Source organism: Procambarus clarkii, chromosome 10 (genome assembly GCF_040958095.1).
Source record: "Procambarus clarkii isolate CNS0578487 chromosome 10, FALCON_Pclarkii_2.0, whole genome shotgun sequence".
NCBI classification, from domain to species: Eukaryota; Metazoa; Arthropoda; class Malacostraca; order Decapoda; family Cambaridae; genus Procambarus; species Procambarus clarkii.
This window is the reverse complement of record NC_091159.1, coordinates 45201167-45220458: the sequence shown is the minus strand read 5'-3', so window position 1 is coordinate 45220458 and position 19292 is coordinate 45201167. Positions and strand designations below refer to the sequence as shown.

Sequence of the window (19292 nt, the reverse complement as noted above, 5' to 3'; positions counted from 1 at the left end):
GGAGCTAGCAGGGCGAGGCAGGCCAGGAGCTAGCAGGGCGAGGCAGGCCAGGAGCTAGCAGGGCGAGGCAGGCCAAGAGCTAGCAGGGCGAGGCATTCCAGGAGCTAGCAGGGCGAGGCAGGCCAGGAGCTAGCAGGGCGAGGCAGGCCAGGAGCTAGCAGGGCGAGGCAGGCCAGGAGCTAGCAGGGCGAGGCATTCCAGGAGCTAGCAGGGCGAGGCATTCCAGGAGCTAGCAGGGCGAGGCAGGCCAGGAGCTAGCAGGGCGAGGCAGGCCAGGAGCTAGCAGGGCGAGGCATTCCAGGAGCTAGCAGGGCGAGGCATTCCAGGAGCTAGCAGGGCGAGGCAGGCCAGGAGCTAGCAGGGCGAGGCAGGCCAGGAGCTAGCAGGGCGAGGCAGGCCAGGAGCTAGCAGGGCGAGGCAGGCCAGGAGCTAGCAGGGCGAGGCAGGCCAGGAGCTAGCAGGGCGAGGCAGGCCAGGAGCTAGCAGGGCGAGGCAGGCCAGGAGCTAGCAGGGCGAGGCAGGCCAGGAGCTAGCAGGGCGAGGCAGGCCAGGAGCTAGCAGGGCGAGGCAGGCCAGGAGCTAGCAGGGCGAGGCAGGCCAGGAGCTAGCAGGGCGAGGCAGGCCAGGAGCTAGCAGGGCGAGGCAGGCCAGGAGCTAGCAGGGCGAGGCAGGCCAGGAGCTAGCAGGGCGAGGCAGGCCAGGAGCTAGCAGGGCGAGGCAGGCCAGGAGCTAGCAGGGCGAGGCAGGCCAGGAGCTAGCAGGGCGAGGCAGGCCAGGAGCTAGCAGGGCGAGGCAGGAGAGAGAGAGCGCGGGCCAGCGCGGGCCAGCTACCCAGAATGCCCCGGCGGGTACCAGGGGCAGAAGTGCACAGTTTCACCCGGCCTGGACACTGGGTGCATGTTAGCCTTGTGTCCCCTTCACCGTTCCCTTCACCGTCCCACGGTGCAACTGTGCAGTGTAGTAAGAGTACAGTGTTAATGGTAAGGTGATACAGCAACAATGGTGAAGTAGTACAGAAAATACAGTGTGAGTGGTACATCATTACTGTGAGAGTTGTACAGTGTCAGAGGCAGATTGACGGTGGTACAGTAATACAGTGACGGTGGTGCAATAATACAGTGACAGTGGTACAGTAATACAGTGACGGTGGTACAGTAATACAGTGAAGATGATACAGTAATACAGTGACGGTGGTGCAATAATACAGTGACAGTGGTACAGTAATACAGTGACGGTGGTACAGTAATACAGTGAAGATGATACAGTAATACAGTGACGGTGGTACAGTAATACAGTGAAGATGATACAGTAATACAGTGACGGTGGTGCAATAATACAGTGACAGTGGTACAGTAATACAGTGACGGTGGTACAGTAATACAGTGAAGATGATACAGTAATACAGTGACGGTGGTACAGTAATACAGTGACGGTGATACAGTAATACAGTGATAGAGGTACAGTAATACAGTGACGGTGATACAGTAATGCAGTGATAGAGGTACAGTAATACAGTGACGGTGGTACAGTTATACAGTGACGGTGATACAGTAATATAGTGATAGTGGTACAGTAATACAGTGATAGTGGTACAGTAATACAGTGATAGTGGTACAGTAATACAGTGATAGTGGTACAGTAATACAGTGATAGTGGTACAGTAATACAGTGATAGTGGTACTGTAATATAGTGATAGTAGTACAGTAATACAGTGAAGGTGGTACAGTAATACAGTGAAGGTGGTACAGTAATACAGTGATAGAGGTACAGGAATACAGTGATAGAGGTACAGTAATACAGTGATAGAGGTACAGTAATACAGTGATAGAGGTACACTAATACAGTGACGGTGGTGCAGTAATACGGTGAAGGTGGTACAGTAATACAGTGAAGGTGGTACAGTAATACAGTGACAGTGGTACAGTAATACAGTGACTGGTACAGTAATACAGTGACGGTGTTACAGTAATACAGTGACGGTGGTACAGTAATACAGTGACTGGTACAGTAATACAGTGACAGTGTTACAGTAATACAGTGACGGTGGTACAGTAATACAGTGAAGGTGGTACAGTAATACAGTGATAGAGGTACAGTAGATCCTGTGTAGAGTAGAGGTGCCATAGATCCTGTGTAGAGTAGATGTGCCATAGATCCTGTGTAGAGCAGAGGTGCCATAGACCCTGTATAGAGTAGAGTAGAGGTCCATAGACCCTGCGTAGAGTAGAGGTGCCATAGACCCTGTATAGAGTAGAGTAGAGGTGCCATAGACCCTGTGTAGAGTAGAGTAGAGGTGCCATAAACTCTTTGTAGAGTAGAGGTCTAAACAACCAAGAGTGGTTCTAAGATATGGCTCACTTGAAATTATGTTTGAAACTAAAAAAGAAATAAGCGCGGAAAATGATATATTTAAGCGAGGATGTTATTAATTAAGTTAGCGCCAATGAGCAGTGTCCAGAGAATGAGTGAATCCAATATTTTTTGTTACAGTGAGAAATATATATATAAACATTAGCATTGGGGCTGCGGCCAGCTCAAGCAACAGGAGTCGCCACAGCCCACAGCAGCTGACACTACCACCACAGCAGCTGACACTTCCCCCACAGCACCTGACACTACCCACACAGCCCACAGCAGCATGGTAATCTCACCACACTAACCAACGACAGGAAAAACTCTCTCTCAAAGAAACGCCATGCGTCGAGCGGCCTCTACAAGCGTACCGGCGCTGACATGGGCGGTGGTGGTGTGGGCGTTGGCGGGCGTGTGCGACGCCGGCGTGGGCGTGTGGATGGACGACGGCAACGGGCGGACGATTCTAGCCGACAACCTGGGCTCGGAGGAGGCGGCGGAGCTGGCTAGGGACATCCTGGACGTCCTAGACCTGCCAGCGCCCCCGCACATCTTGGGCCGCCACCACCACCACCACACTCGCGTCCACCACGCCCACGGCTCGGCGCCCACGTGGCTCAAGAGCGTGTACGACAACCTGGACGAGCACGGACACGCCAGCTCCGCCCACATGGACGCGACACACAGGGAGACGGTGACCGCAGCGGACACCATCATTACCTTTGTCAGCAGAGGTGAGAGAGAGCGAGGTGTCCTATGTGATAAACTGATACCAAATAATGAATTATAATGACAATAATTATGTTATCATTACATACATCATCAAAATTGCATAATAATACCAATTATCATTTACTGGTTAATTCTACATTATTTGTTATTGCAATGTATTTAAATACACTCCTACATCAACTTCACAGCTAATAGTATGTAACAAATGTATATTTCATAGTTCCTAGTTAGTAACCGTTACCTCCCGACAGCTTATGTGTCTCCAACGTATAACAACTGACTTATTTATTCCCCAAAACTTTTCTTTTGTGGCCTAGAGTCATATCTTGAAGCCTGTTTACAAGACAGATTCAGGGCTGAGCAAAACTGCAAAAGCTCTCTTTGAAGATGACAATAAATACCACATGTCTTCCCTCTGGCTCGCTCTCGTTGCTTCCCTGCAAGAGGATTGGAATAGAATCAAGACGTTGGTGGACGTCTTGTAGTATGAGGGGTGTGGTGGCTGGGAGGTCATAGGAGACTTCAGAATGGTGGCATCTTCCCTGCAAGAGGATTGGAATAGAATCAAGACGTTGGTGGACGTCTTGTAGTATGAGGGGTGTGGTGGCTGGGAGGTCATAGGAGACTTCAGAATGGTGGCATCTTCCCTGCAAGAGGATTGGAATAGAATCAAGACGTTGGTGGACGTCTTGTAGTATGAGGGGTGTGGTGGCTGGGAGGTCATAGGAGACTTCAGAATGGTGGCATCTTCCCTGCAAGAGGATTGGAATAGAATCAAGACGTTGGTGGACGTCTTGTAGTATGAGGGGTGTGGTGGCTGGGAGGTCATAGGAGACTTCAGAATGGTGGCATCTTCCCTGCAAGAGGATTGGAATAGAATCAAGACGTTGGTGGACGTCTTGTAGTATGAGGGGTGTGGTGGCTGGGAGGTCATAGGAGACTTCAGAATGGTGGCATCTTCCCTGCAAGAGGATTGGAATAGAATCAAGACGTTGGTGGACGTCTTGTAGTATGAGGGGTGTGGTGGCTGGGAGGTCATAGGAGACTTCAGAATGGTGGCATCTTCCCTGCAAGAGGATTGGAATAGAATCAAGACGTTGGTGGACGTCTTGTAGTATGAGGGGTGTGGTGGCTGGGAGGTCATAGGAGACTTCAGAATGGTGGCATCTTCCCTGCAAGAGGATTGGAATAGAATCAAGACGTTGGTGGACGTCTTGTAGTATGAGGGGTGTGGTGGCTGGGAGGTCATAGGAGACTTCAGAATGGTGGCATCTTCCCTGCAAGAGGATTGGAATAGAATCAAGACGTTGGTGGACGTCTTGTAGTATGAGGGGTGTGGTGGCTGGGAGGTCATAGGAGACTTCAGAATGGTGGCATCTTCCCTGCAAGAGGATTGGAATAGAATCAAGACGTTGGTGGACGTCTTGTAGTATGAGGGGTGTGGTGGCTGGGAGGTCATAGGAGACTTCAGAATGGTGGCATCTTCCCTGCAAGAGGATTGGAATAGAATCAAGACGTTGGTGGACGTCTTGTAGTATGAGGGGTGTGGTGGCTGGGAGGTCATAGGAGACTTCAGAATGGTGGCATCTTCCCTGCAAGAGGATTGGAATAGAATCAAGACGTTGGTGGACGTCTTGTAGTATGAGGGGTGTGGTGGCTGGGAGGTCATAGGAGACTTCAGAATGGTGGCATCTTCCCTGCAAGAGGATTGGAATAGAATCAAGACGTTGGTGGACGTCTTGTAGTATGAGGGGTGTGGTGGCTGGGAGGTCATAGGAGACTTCAGAATGGTGGCATCTTCCCTGCAAGAGGATTGGAATAGAATCAAGACGTTGGTGGACGTCTTGTAGTATGAGGGGTGTGGTGGCTGGGAGGTCATAGGAGACTTCAGAATGGTGGCATCTTCCCTGCAAGAGGATTGGAATAGAATCAAGACGTTGGTGGACGTCTTGTAGTATGAGGGGTGTGGTGGCTGGGAGGTCATAGGAGACTTCAGAATGGTGGCATTCCTGATGGCTCTCCAAATGGGGGTTTTACCCATTTTTTCCTGCTATATTTTCCTTTGGGACAGCAGGAAAATAGACGAAAATTCGCCATGCTCATTGAAAATAGGTAAATTCTAAAATATATTTATGAGTGTTCTGGTCGCAAAAGCAAAGTTTGAAATTAATAATTGGCGTTTTTTTACGCTTTGTAAGAATAATCGACACGGAAATGACATTTACGAACTACGAATAAAAATAGTGTTGAATTGTGTAATACACACGTAACCCCCCCCCCTCCCCCCTCCTCACTCCCCCCCGTCCTGTGATAACGCACTCACTCACACACTTACCGAGTTGAGGAGGCCACAGGGACAGTAAAAGATGATGGGAGATGAAACACTCAAGCCAGAATAGGGCAAGGACCCGGCAACACCCACCTAAGCCAGAGAACATCAGCGGCGTGTGCAAGGCTGGCGACCATTCCTCCTCGATCAGGAAGATTTCAGTATGCTGTAGACTACCTTCGTAAGACTGCTACTAGAATATTGTCTAGTATTAGTAGTATGCATCCATCAGTCTAATATCGTCTGAATATTTTGTCCCAATGGGGAATACACACATCGATAATTAGGCAAAGTACAAATAGAGAAAATTGGAAAGTTTGCTGCCTTTCCCTAGAGGTGCCATAGATAGTTCCCTGATAGTTCCTCTCTCTTCTGATAGTTCCCTCCCTCCCCCAGAGAGTCCACCAGTCTGTACCACCAGTCTGTACCACCAGTCTGTACCACCAGTTTGTACCACCAGTCTGTACCACCAGTCTGTACCACCAGTTTGTACCACCAGTCTGTACCACCAGTCTGTACCACCAGTCTGTACCACCAGTCTGTACCACCAGTCTGTACCACCAGTCTGTACCACCAGTCCCCAGAGACTGCATCAGTCTCTATCCCAGAGACTTGCACTCCTCACCATCCATCTTTTATCCTTGGGGGTTACAGAGGGGACGTCGTGTGTATGTGTGTGTGTACTCACCTATTTGTACTCACCTATTTGTGCTTGCGGGGGTTGAGCTTTGGCTCTTTGGTCCCGCCTCTCAACTGTGTGTAGCACAGCTGGGGAGTGAGTGAGACACAGCGAGCGAGGGGGGGGGGGGGGTTATGTATGAATGCTACAAGCAGTTAAGGCGGCTAAAACAGGTGAGGCAGGTAGGAGACACAGAACATGCTGGCAGGAGTCAGGCTGGAGGCAGGTAGGAGAAGAGGGAGAGAGAGAGAGAGAGAGAGACAGAGAGAGAGAGAGAGAGAGAGAGAGAGAGACAGAGTGAGAGAGAGAGAGACAGAGAGAGAGAGAGAGACAGAGAGGCAGGTGAGAAGGCAAGAGTAGAGGCCATGGTTGAAGCTTTACACAAGTGACTCGCAATGTGACTACTAATGCCTCGCCTCGCCTCTCGCGGCTGGGAGACAAGGACTGGCGAGTCAGGGCTTGTGGGGTGTGGATGGCATTGAAAGCGACGTCGACGCATCTGCGTTGTTCTTATTGGTGACGCATTTTTCCCCCAGGGATATTCCTGCGCGGGCCACGAGCCTCTGGCTGGCCCCACTGAGTGTTACGTCAATCTTACTTAAGCGGTGGATGAGTATGACTGGAATGGTGGTTTCAGTGTGTCAAGGTGAACACCAAGACCTCTTAAGACTGGCCCCAGAGCTGAGAAGGTTGGAGTAAGACAAAGGTTGAACTCTTTGTCGACTTTGTTGAACTCAAAGGCTGAATGAATCTTACTACATTAGAGGAGATACGGGAAAGAAGAGAAATGATTGCGTCGTATAAGATCCTAAAGGCAATCGACAAAGTAAACAAGGACGAACTGATTAGCTTGGGTAACAGCACCACGCAAGGCCATGCATGGAAGCTAAACACACAGCTGGACCATACGGATGTAAATATATCTTTATTTTGCTTAAGAGAAGTGTTTAAATGGAATGAATTATAGAAGGAGGTATACGAGGCTAATGCCATGTATAAATTAGAATTTAGACATGATAACAATCTAGTACGTCTAGAAGAGCCATCGCATTAGCTGTCCGGCAGTTGAAATGGCGGGGCCCAAGAGCAGACGCCCGGTCCTGCACGCACAATGAGATAAAAACAATAAAGACCTATGGCGCAGCGATGAGCGCAGTCCTTTTACCAATCAAAAGTCCCCAGAATCGATTCCTGGCAGTTAGGCAACTGTTGTGGGGGGTGGCTTCTTGTTATAGGGCAGTTACAGGCCAGTTACAGACCTGGGGAAGTCTTGCTACAGGCCAGTTACAGACCTGGGGAAGTCTTGCTACAGGCCAGTTACAGACCTGGGGAAGTCTTGCTACAGGCCAGTTACAGACCTGGGGAAGTCTTGCTACAGGCCAGTTACAGACCTGGGGAAGTCTTGCTACAGGCCAGTTACAGGCCTGGGGAAGTCTTGCTACAGGCCAGTTACAGACCTGGGGAAGTCTTGCTACAGGCCAGTTACAGGCCTGGGGAAGTCTTGCTACAGGCCAGGGGAAGTCTTGCTACAGGCCAGTTACAGGCCTGGGGAAGTCTTGCTACAGGCCAGTTACAGGCCTGGGGAAGTCTTGCTACAGGCCAGTTACAGGCCTGGGGAAGTCTTGCTACAGGCCAGTTACAGGCCTGGGGAAGTCTTGCTACAGGCCAGTTACAGACCTGGGGAAGTCTTGCTACAGGCCAGTTACAGGCCTGGGGAAGTCTTGCTACAGGCCAGTTACAGACCTGGGGAAGTCTTGCTACAGGCCAGTTACAGGCCTGGGGAAGTCTTGCTACAGGCCAGTTACAGACCTGGGGAAGTCTTGCTACAGGCCAGTTACAGGCCTGGGGAAGTCTTGCTACAGGCCAGTTACAGACCTGGGGAAGTCTTGCTACAGGCCAGTTACAGACCTGGGGAAGTCTTGCTACAGGCCAGTTACAGGCCTGGGGAAGTCTTGCTACAGGCCAGTTACAGGCCTGGGGAAGTCTTGCTACAGGCCAGTTACAGACCTGGGGAAGTCTTGCTACAGGCCAGTTACAGACCTGGGGAAGTCTTGCTACAGGCCAGTTACAGACCTGGGGAAGTCTTGCTACAGGCCAGTTACAGACCTGGGGAAGTCTTGCTACAGGCCAGTTACAGACCTGGGGAAGTCTTGCTACAGGCCAGGGGGAGACCTAGGTGAGCCAAGCAGGCTTCCCCTAATAGAGGGGAACCAGGTAACACCCTCGCCCCCCATCACACTGAAGGGAAACCACTTCCCACAATCGGCATAGGAAAATTAACATCCGGCAGTTGTAAACTCGGGGCCCGAGAGCCTGAACCGGACCCCTGCAAGTCCAAGTACATGAGTCAAAGTAGACGAGGACACACACACACAGACAGACACAGATGTTCTATGTCTCATGATAAACACCGTCAAATGGACTGTAAGTGGGTGATGACAGGCATAAGAAGGTTATACCTTCCTTACTCCTTGAGCTTCACCGCTCACTGTTATCTACCCCTTCCCCCCCCCCCCCCTCTCTCTCTCTCTCTCTCTCTCTCTCTCTCTCTCTCTCTCTCTCTCTCTCTCTCTCTCTCTCTCTCTCTCTCTCTCTCTCTCTCTCTCTCTCTCTCTCTCTCTCTCTCTCTCTCTGTCTCTGTCTCTGTCTCTGTCTCTGTCTGTCTGTCTCTCTCTCTCTCTCTCTCTCTCTCTCTCTCTCTCTCTCTCTCTCTCTCTCTGTCTCTGTCTCTGTCTCTGTCTCTGTCTGTCTCTGTCTCTCTCGCTCTCTCTCTCTCTCTCTCTCTCTCTCTCTCTCTCTCTCTCTCTCTCTCTCTCTCTCTCTCTCTCTCTCTCTCTCTCTCTCTCTCTCTCTCTCTCTCTCTCTCTCTCTCTCTCTCTCTCTCTCTCTCTCTCTCTCTATCCACCCAACCACTTGGGATGGACGGTAGAGCGACATGCAGGTCGGCGTTCAATCCCCGACCGTCCACGTGGTTGGGCACCATTCCTTCACTCTCTCTCCGTCCCATCCCAAAGCCTTATCTTGACCCCCTTCCAAGTACTATATAGTCGTAATGGCTTGGTGCTCTGTCCTGATAATTCCCTGCCCTCCTCTCTCCACCCCTATTAATTAATCTTCTCCAAGACAAACATTCACTTCGTAAACACAACACCAGATACCTCCGCCAGTCTCTGCTTTTTCCCCCTCGTAGTCATGGCAAAAAAAGATTATGATAAAAGATAACAACTCTTCTCTCAAGCAAGATTTAATTCTGCTAGTAAGATTTGACTCCACTAGCAAGAATTAACTCTCCACTACCAAGACATAATTATCCACAATAAAACATATCTATCGACTTGTATGACTTAAATACCCGATAGAATACTTATTTATTCACTATCAAGGCTTACCTATCCACTAGAAAACATATCTATCCACTAGTCCAACGCAACTGTCCACTTGTTCTTAATAACTAACAGGTGAACTTACTCATTCAAGTGGTAATACAATGTCGCCTTGTATAGATTTTCGGGCAAGTGGCCTGAAGCTGGATCCCTGAAGGGTATTTAGATCTCTGTTCGTGTTCACGTATTGTATTCTGATCTCCTTATGATAATTCTGCTGTTGTATTTATTGATATGATTCCCTGAATGTGTGTTATATTAGTATACTTTTATAACATTTAAATAATCTATTAACGTGTCACTGCACGTGTCACGTTAACGTGTCACGTGGAGATGTTATTGTATGATTGTATTACTGTGAAGGAACGCTGTGTCACTGCTCTTTTAGGTTTTGCTATAGTCGCGTCACTGATTCACTACCTTACACGATTACTTGCGTCACTGCTTCATAACACTGCATGGGGCGCCTGCGTCGCTATCACAACACTGCACCAGTACTTGCGTCGCTGCCCTACACGAGTACTTGCGTCATTTCCTTCCCTCTTTATACAATGCATGAGCAGTTGCGTCTCTGCTTGATCACATGAGTGCTTCACTACAAGACTGTGTTCCCTTCTCCTCCACTCACAGACCCGCCTGAGAGCCGGCTGGCCGGGGGACAACACGGAGGCAACAAGAAGATGTACTTCGATGTCGGGGATGTGCCCCTGGACCACTCCCTTCTGGGGGCCGAAGTCCGGGTCCATCGTCATGATCTCTACGACGAGCCTCTCAACCTCCATGTTTATATGATCAAGGATGACCAAGGGTAGGTGTGTGTGTGTGTGTGTGTGTGTGTGTGTGTGTGTGTGTGTGTGTGTGTGTGTGTGTGTGTGTGTGTGTGTATGGGGTGGGGCTAAGGAGCTAGGCTGGGCCTGGCGGGACTTGCTTGCAAAGGAGCGACCAAATTCTTCCTTGGGTTCCTCCCTCTCAGTTCGATTTCTAATGACTAAAACTGTATAGACTAACTTATGCTAAGTAGGGTTGGGATGGGTTAACTTAGAGTGCCATATGATAGGTTAGGTTAGGTAAGGTTAGTTTAGATTAGGGTTAAATTGGGTTAGGGTTGATTGGGTTGGGTTAGACTAGGTGGGGATGGGTAACGTTACGCCAGGTTAGGACAGGATAAGCTACACTGGTTGAATTTAAGTTAGGCTAGGTTGAGACTGAGCAGATAGGTTGTATAAGGTTACGTAGGCTTTAATACAATCAGTTCCCGTTCAGTCAAATGTACGGAATGACCCATAACCTTTGAACATCAGTTTGAACAAAAGAAACTGCGCAAGACCTGATATTGACCTATACGAGGCAGCTACAACTGTATGCAACCAAACTCGCTCATATATATGTATATATACATGTGTGTAACTTTGCAGGGGAGAGTCAGAGGTGGCGAGGGTGACGCTGCGGGACCCTGGATGGGTGAGCATCAATGTGACTGCTCCAGTTCTCTCCTGGCTCATCTTTCCAAACACCAACTTCGGTCTCCGCCTGGCTGTCACTTCCTTGGACCGCAGTGAGTGTCTCAAGTCTCTTGTCACCTACCTCTTGCACTTCTGTCCTCCTGTGTGTGTGTGTCTGTTGTACTTCTGTATAATGTGGGTCTGTTGTACTTCTGTATAATGTGTGTCTGTTGAACTTCTGTATAATGTGTGTCTGTTGTACTTCTGTATAATGTGGGTCTGTTGTACTTCTGTATAATGTGGGGTATGTTGTACTTCTGTATAATGTGGGGTATGTTGTACTTCTGTATAATGTGGGTCTGTTGTACTTCTGTATAATGTGGGTCTGTTGTACTACTGTAAAATGTGGGTCTGTTGTACTTCTGTATAATGTGGGTCTGTTGTACTTCTGTATAATGTGGGTCTGTTGTACTTCTGTATAATGTGGGTCTGTTGTACTTCTGTATAATGTGGGTCTGTTGTACTTCTGTATAATGTGGGTCTGTTGTACTTCTGTATAATGTGGGTCTGTTGTACTTCTGTATAATGTGGGTCTGTTGTTCTTAAGTATAATGTGGGTCTGTTGTACTTCTGTAAAATGTGGGTCTGTTGTACTACTGTATAATGTGGGTCTGTTGTACTTCTGTATAATGTGGGTCTGTTGTACTTCTGTATAATGTGGGTCTGTTGTACTTCTGTATAATGTGGGTCTGTTGTACTTCTGTAAAATGTGGGTCTGTTGTACTTCTGTATAATGTGGGTCTGTTGTACTTCTGTATAATGTGGGTCTGTTGTACTTCTGTAAAATGTGGGTCTGTTGTACTTCTGTATAATGTGTGTCTGTTGTACTTCTGTATAATGTGGGTCTGTTGTACTTCTGTATAATGTGGGTCTGTTGTACTTCTGTATAATGTGGGTCTGTTGTACTTCTGTATAATGTGGGTCTGTTGTTCTTAAGTATAATGTGGGTCTGTTGTACTTCTGTAAAATGTGGGTCTGTTGTACTTCTGTATAATGTGGGTCTGTTGTACTTCTGTATAATGTGGGTCTGTTGTACTTCTGTATAATGTGGGTCTGTTGTACTTCTGTATAATGTGTGTCTGTTGTACTTCTGTATAATGTGTGTCTGTTGTACTTCTGTAAAATGTGGGTCTGTTGTACTTCTGTAAAATGTGTGTCTGTTGTACTTCTGTAAAATGTGTGTCTGTTGTACTTCTGTATAATGTGGGTCTGTTGTACTACTGTATAATGTGTGTCTGTTGTACTTCTGTATAATGTGTGTCTGTTGAACTTCTGTATAATGTGGGTCTGTTGTACTATTGTAAAATGTGTGTCTGTTGTACTTCTGTATAATGTGGGTCTATTGAACTTCTGTATAATGTGGGTCTGTTGTACTTCTGTATAATGTGTGTCTGTTGTACTTCTGTAAAATGTGTGTCTGTTGTACTTCTGTAAAATGTGTGTCTGTTGTACTTCTGTATAATGTGTGTCTGTTGTACTTCTGTAAAATGTGTGTCTGTTGTACTTCTGTAAAATGTGTGTCTGTTGTACTTCTGTATAATGTGTGTCTGTTGTACTTCTGTAAAATGTGTGTCTGTTGTACTTCTGTAAAATGTGTGTCTGTTGTACTTCTGTATAATGTGTGTCTGTTGTACTTCTGTAAAATGTGTGTCTGTTGTACTTCTGTATAATGTGTGTCTGTTGTACTTCTGTATAATGTGGGTCTGTTGTACTTCTGTATAATGTGTGTCTGTTGTACTTCTGTATAATGTGTGTCTGTTGTACTTCTGTATAATGTGGGTCTGTTGTACTTCTGTATAATGTGGGTCTGTTGTACTTCTGTATAATGTGGGTCTGTTGTACTTCTGTATAATGTGGGTCTGTTGTACTTCTGTATAATGTGTGTCTGTTGTACTTATAAATAAATCAATGTTTATTCAGGTAAGGTACATACATACAAGAGATTTTACAAAAATTTATAGATTTATAGATAGAGCTAGTACATACAGTGCCTAAAGCCACTATTACGCAAAGCGTTTCGGGCAGGAAAAACATTAATGACTAAAACTTAATACTAATTGAGTATAAAGAATAAAATGAGTTGAGAACAAATAAAAATAAAAATGGGGGAACATGGCTGAAAAGCAGCACAAATACAATTTGGTCGACAAACAGTGTTGTTTAAAAAAACAGACATGGGTTGACAATAGAGGGGTAAGGTAGGTTACAGGGAATTTATTAGGTAGTGCTTCGTTATTATCTTAAACTGGTTGAGAGAGGTACAGTCTTTAACATGATTGGGAAGGTCATTCCACATTCTGGGTCCCTTGATTTGTAGAGCATTTCTAGTTTGATTAAGTCGTACTCTTGGAATATCAAAACTGTATTTGTTTCTGGTGTGGTGCTCATGGGTTTTGTTACAACCTTCAATGAAGCTTTTGAGGTCAGGTTTGGCATTACAGTTCAGCGTTTTATATATGTATAATACACATGAGAGAATGTGCAGTGACTTAATATCTAACATATTCAGAGATTTGAGTAGGGGTACCGAGTGATGTCTGGGGACAGACTTGGATATTGTCCTAATAGCAGCTTTGTGTTGAGTAATTAGAGTTGAAAAACATGACTTTGTAGATCAATTGGCCAATGAGGCTTGCAGGAAAGAAAACATTGATTATGATTTTGGACTATCTAATGCAGTTATTAGAAACATACAAATTAAAGAAATTAATTCAGATTTAGAAGAACTAAGAAATGCACAGAGACCTGAAAGCTGCAGTATTAAAAGTTATGACAAGTTCTGTAATAATAGGTATTTGTATGGTCAGCACAGTAACCGGACCAGGCAATGTGATGTAGTAATCGCGCGAATTCGCCTTGGCTATAGACACATCTGGCAGGTTAGTGAGGCTGAGCCACTACCAGAATATTCAGATTGTAAACTCTGTGATAAACCTTTAATGCATTCACTAGAACACTATATTGATGAATGTGAAACCGTAAAGGACTTTAGACCTCCTGGCCTATTGTACCACCAACTGTGTAACTATTTTATTGACTCAGGTGTTCTGGACGACATCCTAACAATTTACCCAAAATTTGCTTGTCCATTTTAAAGAATGAAGAACAATTTCTACTTATATTCTAAGCTGTATCACTTATGAACCCATCCCTGCACTTGTGTGGCAGTGCACAATAGAAAGTTGTTTTCACATATCCACACATTAAAACATTGATTGTAACCGTGATATATATGTGCTTCAGCCTACAGTTTAGGCCTATTGTCTTATGTATGACCCTCTGTCCTGCGTGACAGTGAATACTAGCATTAACCTCAATTTAATAAGACTATCAAAATCCTCAGATTAGGCAAAATTGTAATTAATTTTGTCAATAAAGATGTTAATAATAATAAAGTAATTAGAGGACGTAAATGATTGTCTGTTGCACTTTTGTCTTTCATGTATAATTTGTACTTCTGTCTTTTTGTGCCTTGCAGTTCTATAGTTACATTTCTGCCGTTATGTGTACATATTGCACTTTTGCCGTTGTGTGTATATGTTACATTTCTGCTGCTGTTTTTAACTGTTACACTTCTACCGCAATGTGTAGACATAAGCACGTGTGCGCTTATGTGTATATGTTACACATTTGTCGTTATGTTTATATGATGCGCTTCTGCCATTACGTGTACATGCTTTCTAATTTGTTTTTCTGGTACATTTTCCCAAAGTCCACTCCGTTCTTCGCCTGGCTCACTTCAATGGATCACAGGCCACATTTCGGAACTCCTGGTTATGCTATTTCTTTACTTGTTAACATATCTCTGTCAAATATTCCTTTTCTGTACATAACATTATAAACACCATATCTGATGTTTGTCCCGTGGCTATCTCATTAGGGTACAGCAAGCATCTGGGTTGTATTTATTTTCCATGTTACGTGTCTGTTATCATTCTGTGCTGGTGTTTGTTATCGATTTCTCATGCTCATTCCCTCCTGTATTTGCCACAGTTGTTTCATCGATTCTTTGAGGATGTAGGGTATCAGAATATCACAAATTATGTAGAAGCGAATAATCCTCAAAGGAACGATATCCACTTTGGCTTCCACCACAACAATGCCCTAATCTTGTGTTCTGTTATGTTTCATAAAAGAACACGAACGTCGCTTCCACGAGGTGGGTGTGTCGGGCGCGAAGGACGAAGAGGCTTACCGTCCCTTCATGGTCGGGTTCTTCGCCTTGCCGTCGTCATCCTACAAGAAGAAGAGGATCCGAACCACCAGGTCCGTCTCCGCGCCGCCCAGAAGCCAACAGAGAAGTTATCGAGGTAGGCACCAGTCCTTCGGTTTGAGTGCGCGTGTGTTTGTGTGCGTGTGTTTGTGTGAGTGCGTTTGTGTCCTTGTTTGCGAATGTGTGCATGTGCTCATTACAGGTACTAGTTTGATATTATTTGACTTTTTTGTGCAGCTGTGCCCAGTTGCTAGCTGTTAGTTGTTAGCTAACAATTGCATCATATGGTTCACACCATATATTGTTAGATTGACATTAAAGTAGATTTTTGAGTGACTCGCTTCCTCCTGCGAGAGACATTCAAGTCAGGTCATTCGGTATACAAATGTTTGTGTTCCTCGTCACACCAGTGGCTCCTTCACCCACATGCTGTCGTCCTTCTCAGACATCGCGGACAGGCCCCACACGTCGGATACGGACTGCAGGATGAAACACCTTCACGTATCCTTCAGGGACCTGGGCTGGGAGAACTGGGTCATCGCTCCTGAAGGCTACGACGCCAACTACTGCGAGGGCCACTGCAAGTTTCCCCTGCAGGCGGAGCTCAACGCCACTAACCACGCCCTCGTGCAGACACTGGTGAAGGTGGTAGGCGGGGTCGCCGAGGACCAAGAGGTGCCTCCCAACGCCTGCTGTGCACCCATCGATCTCGCTACCATACCTGTACTCTACTATTCCTACGAGAACAACATTGTCTTGAAGAAGTATCCAAAGATGATTGTGAAGACTTGTGGATGCCTTTAGGTCCTGTCGAAGGACTGGATGTACATGCATTTATTGTAGCTTATTATTGTGAGAATGATATAATTCATTTCTTGTGAGTAACCCAAACCGCATATTTGAAATAACATGAAAGTAAGGAGGTTTCGATTCGTCCTGGATGCTTGTCCGTTCATGTCTAACTGATAAGTGTACAGGAAGGGCCGGAACGTCGTCACTTTTATTTCATTTGTTTTTTGTTGGGTCATATATGTGTATGTGGGGGTTGCATCATGTGTGCAGGGTCATATATGTGTATGTGGGGGTTGCATCATGTGTGCAGGGTCATATATGTGTATGTGGGGGTTGCATCATGTGTGCAGGGTCATATATGTGTATGTGGGGGTTGCATCATGTGTGCAGGGTCATATATGTGTATATGGGGGTTGCATCATGTGTGCAGGGTCATATATGTGTATGTGGGGGTTGCATCATGTGTGCAGGGTCATATATGTGTATGTGGGGGTTGCATCATGTGTGCAGGGTCATATATGTGTATGTGGGGGTTGCATCATGTGTGCAGGCTGCCTCATATGTTTTTGTTGGGTAATTTGTTTTTATCTACGTTATTATGACCCGTTTTCCGCAGTTTGCGTCTTGTTCCAACACAATCATAAAGCGCCCAACGACAGTTTTGGTAATAGTGTGGAAGAACACCAATTGTTAGTGACGACATGACTGCATCTTATGTACAAGGACAACAATGTCAAGGCATAAACAGGGACAATCAGCAAGCATGAACTATGCCACATTGTTGGGGCAAGTCTTGTCTAGAATGATTACCAGCAAAAGGATTAATACAGTGTCTAGAGGATTAATATAATTAATACATTGTCTAGAGGATTAATATAGCCACTTGAAGACGTATGTGTCCGTCTTATTGATGTGGGACAAAGTTTATATCCCGTAATATTGGCCCCCAAGGTAAATTTTAGTTGAAGTTGCCTATAACGTTAAGTAATCGTAAAACCTTTAATTGATTATTAAAATAATATATGTCCTGCCAGAAAGAATATGTGTAAAATCAAGTCTTGTTCATCTGTTATGGTAGAACAACTTTCCCAAGAAATATTCCTCGGCTTAGAACCAAGTTAGGTGAATAGGCACCAGCTTAATAGTAAATTAAAAAGACTGAAAACAAACTTTATCCTGAATCTAATGCTGGAAAATATCAGCATATCGTAGCATACTGAAGAGCAGCTTATGTTTATTGCCTTAAGAAAGCTTCCATCTTCAGGGGATCAGCTTTGTCAACATTCTCTAGATGATGAATACAGATTCTAAGTGGCTTTTGTATTTATAAAAACCAACACCGCACTTCAGAATCTATGTGAAGCTCTATTACAGCACCACATAGCTCATGTGGTCTTCACTAGAGCACCACATAACCTATGTGAGGCCACACTAGAGCACCACCTAACCCATGTATGGGCCACACTAGAGCACCACATAACCCATGTGAGGCCACACTAGAGCACCACATAACCCATGTATGGGCCACACTAGAGCACCACATAACCCAAGTGAGGCCACACTAGAGCACCACCTAACCCAAGTGTGGCCACACTAGAGCACCACATAACCCATGTGTGGCCACAATAGAGCACCACATAACCCAAGTGAGGCCACACTAGAGCACCACATAACCCAAGTGAGGCCACACTAGAGCACCACCTAACCCAAGTGAGGCCACACTAGAGCACCACCTAACCCAAGTGAGGCCACACTAGAGCACCACCTAACCCAAGTGAGGCCACAGTAGAGCATTAAATAACCCAAGTGAGGCCACACTAGAGCACCACCTAACCCAAGTGAGGCCACACTAGAGCACCACCTAACCCAAGTGAGGCCACAGTAGAGCATTAAATAACCCAAGTGAGGCCACACTAGAGCACTAAATAACCCAAGTGAGGCCACACTAGAGCACCACATAACCCATGCGTGGCCACACTAGAGCACCACATAACCCATGCGTGGCCACACTAGAGCACCACATAACCCATGCGTGGCCACACTAGAGCACCACATAACCCATGCGTGGCCACACTAGAGCACCACATAACCCATGCGTGGCCACACTAGAGCACCACATAACCCATGTGAGGCCACACTAGAGCACCACATAACCCATGCGTGGCCACACTAGAGCACTAAATAACCCATGTGTGGCCACACTAGAGCACCACATAACCCATGCGTGGCCACACTAGAGCACCACATAACCCATGTGTGGCCACACTAGAGCACCACATAACCCATGTGAGGCCACACTAGAGCACCACATAACCCATGCGTGGCCACACTAGAGCACCACATAACCCATGTGAGGCCACACTAGAGCACCACATAACCCATGTGAGGCCACACTAGAGCACCACATAACCCATGTGTGGCCACACTAGAGCACCACATAACCCATGTGTGGCCACACTTGAGCACCATATAACCCATGTGAGGCCACACTAGAGCACCATATAACCCATGTGAGGCCACACTAGAGCACCACATAACCCATGTGTGGCCACACTAGAGCACCACATAACCCATGTGAGGTCACACAAGAGCACCTCATAACCCATTCCAGGCTTCAGTAGAGCACCGCAAATGCAAATGAGGCTTCCACAAAGCACCACATAACGCATACGAGGCTACAGTATAGTGCAACATAACCAACATAAGGCTTGATTCGAGCACAGTATAACCCAGATGAAGCTTCACTAATATGCCACATAACCATATGAGTGTGTGTGTGTGTGTGTGTGTGTGTGTGTGTGTGTGTGTGTGTGTGTGTGTGTGTGTGTGTGTGTGTGTGTGTGTGTGTGTGTGTGTGTGTGTGTGTGTGTGTGTGTGTGTGTGAGTGTGTGTTACCACAAAGAAGTTAGTTAACTCGTGATGAATAATGTGATGGATGATGTGTTGATTAACTCGAAAGCGCTCAAGTAATTCTGGGGATCTCCTATAATATATATATATATATATATATATATATATATATATATATATATATATATATATATATATATATATATATATATATATATATATATATATATATATATTGTTATTTCAGTATATGATGCTAATAATATATGTGAAGCAAATCATTTATTTAAATAAATTTAGAATAAACTGAAACATGTATGATATTCCAATTCAATTATCTGGAAAGCAAATACAGTGAAACATTAATACAAAAGTAGTGTCACTGAATAACAATGACATGATGGCAACAGTGAATTAGTCACACAGTGAAACCTTTCTGTCACTGTAACAGAATACTAC

The 19292-nt window shown here is 45.9% G+C and overlaps 1 protein-coding gene across 3 annotated transcripts; it reads left to right on the top strand.

Annotated features, from left to right (window-relative positions):
* The first annotated feature begins 823 nt into the window (after positions 1-823).
* Positions 824-18877, top strand: LOC123774694 (protein 60A). Of its 3 annotated transcripts, none has more exons than XM_045769207.2 (6): positions 824-980; positions 2492-3087; positions 10107-10284; positions 10892-11031; positions 15115-15288; positions 15637-18877. In XM_045769207.2, the coding sequence occupies exons 2-6, from the start codon at positions 2697-2699 to the stop codon at positions 15993-15995; spliced, it is 1242 nt and encodes a 413-aa protein (XP_045625163.2). In that variant the 5' UTR covers positions 824-980; positions 2492-2696; the 3' UTR covers positions 15996-18877. The 3 variants fall into 3 exon arrangements, with proteins under 3 accessions (XP_045625163.2, XP_045625169.2, XP_045625177.2); XM_045769213.2 differs by having other exon boundaries at positions 828-1026; XM_045769221.2 differs by having other exon boundaries at positions 830-960.
* The last annotated feature ends 415 nt before the right edge of the window (positions 18878-19292 follow it).

Excerpts from the sequence above, each read along its gene's own strand:
- LOC123774694 (XM_045769207.2), top strand. The coding sequence starts at position 2,697 with ATGCGTCGAGCGGCCTCTACAAGCGTACCGGCGCTGACATGGGCGGTG. Across the intron at positions 3,088-10,106 it reads CATTACCTTTGTCAGCAGAG|ACCCGCCTGAGAGCCGGCTG; the intron begins GTGAGAGAGAGC and ends CTCCACTCACAG. Across the intron at positions 11,032-15,114 it reads TGTCACTTCCTTGGACCGCA|AACACGAACGTCGCTTCCAC; the intron begins GTGAGTGTCTCA and ends GTTTCATAAAAG.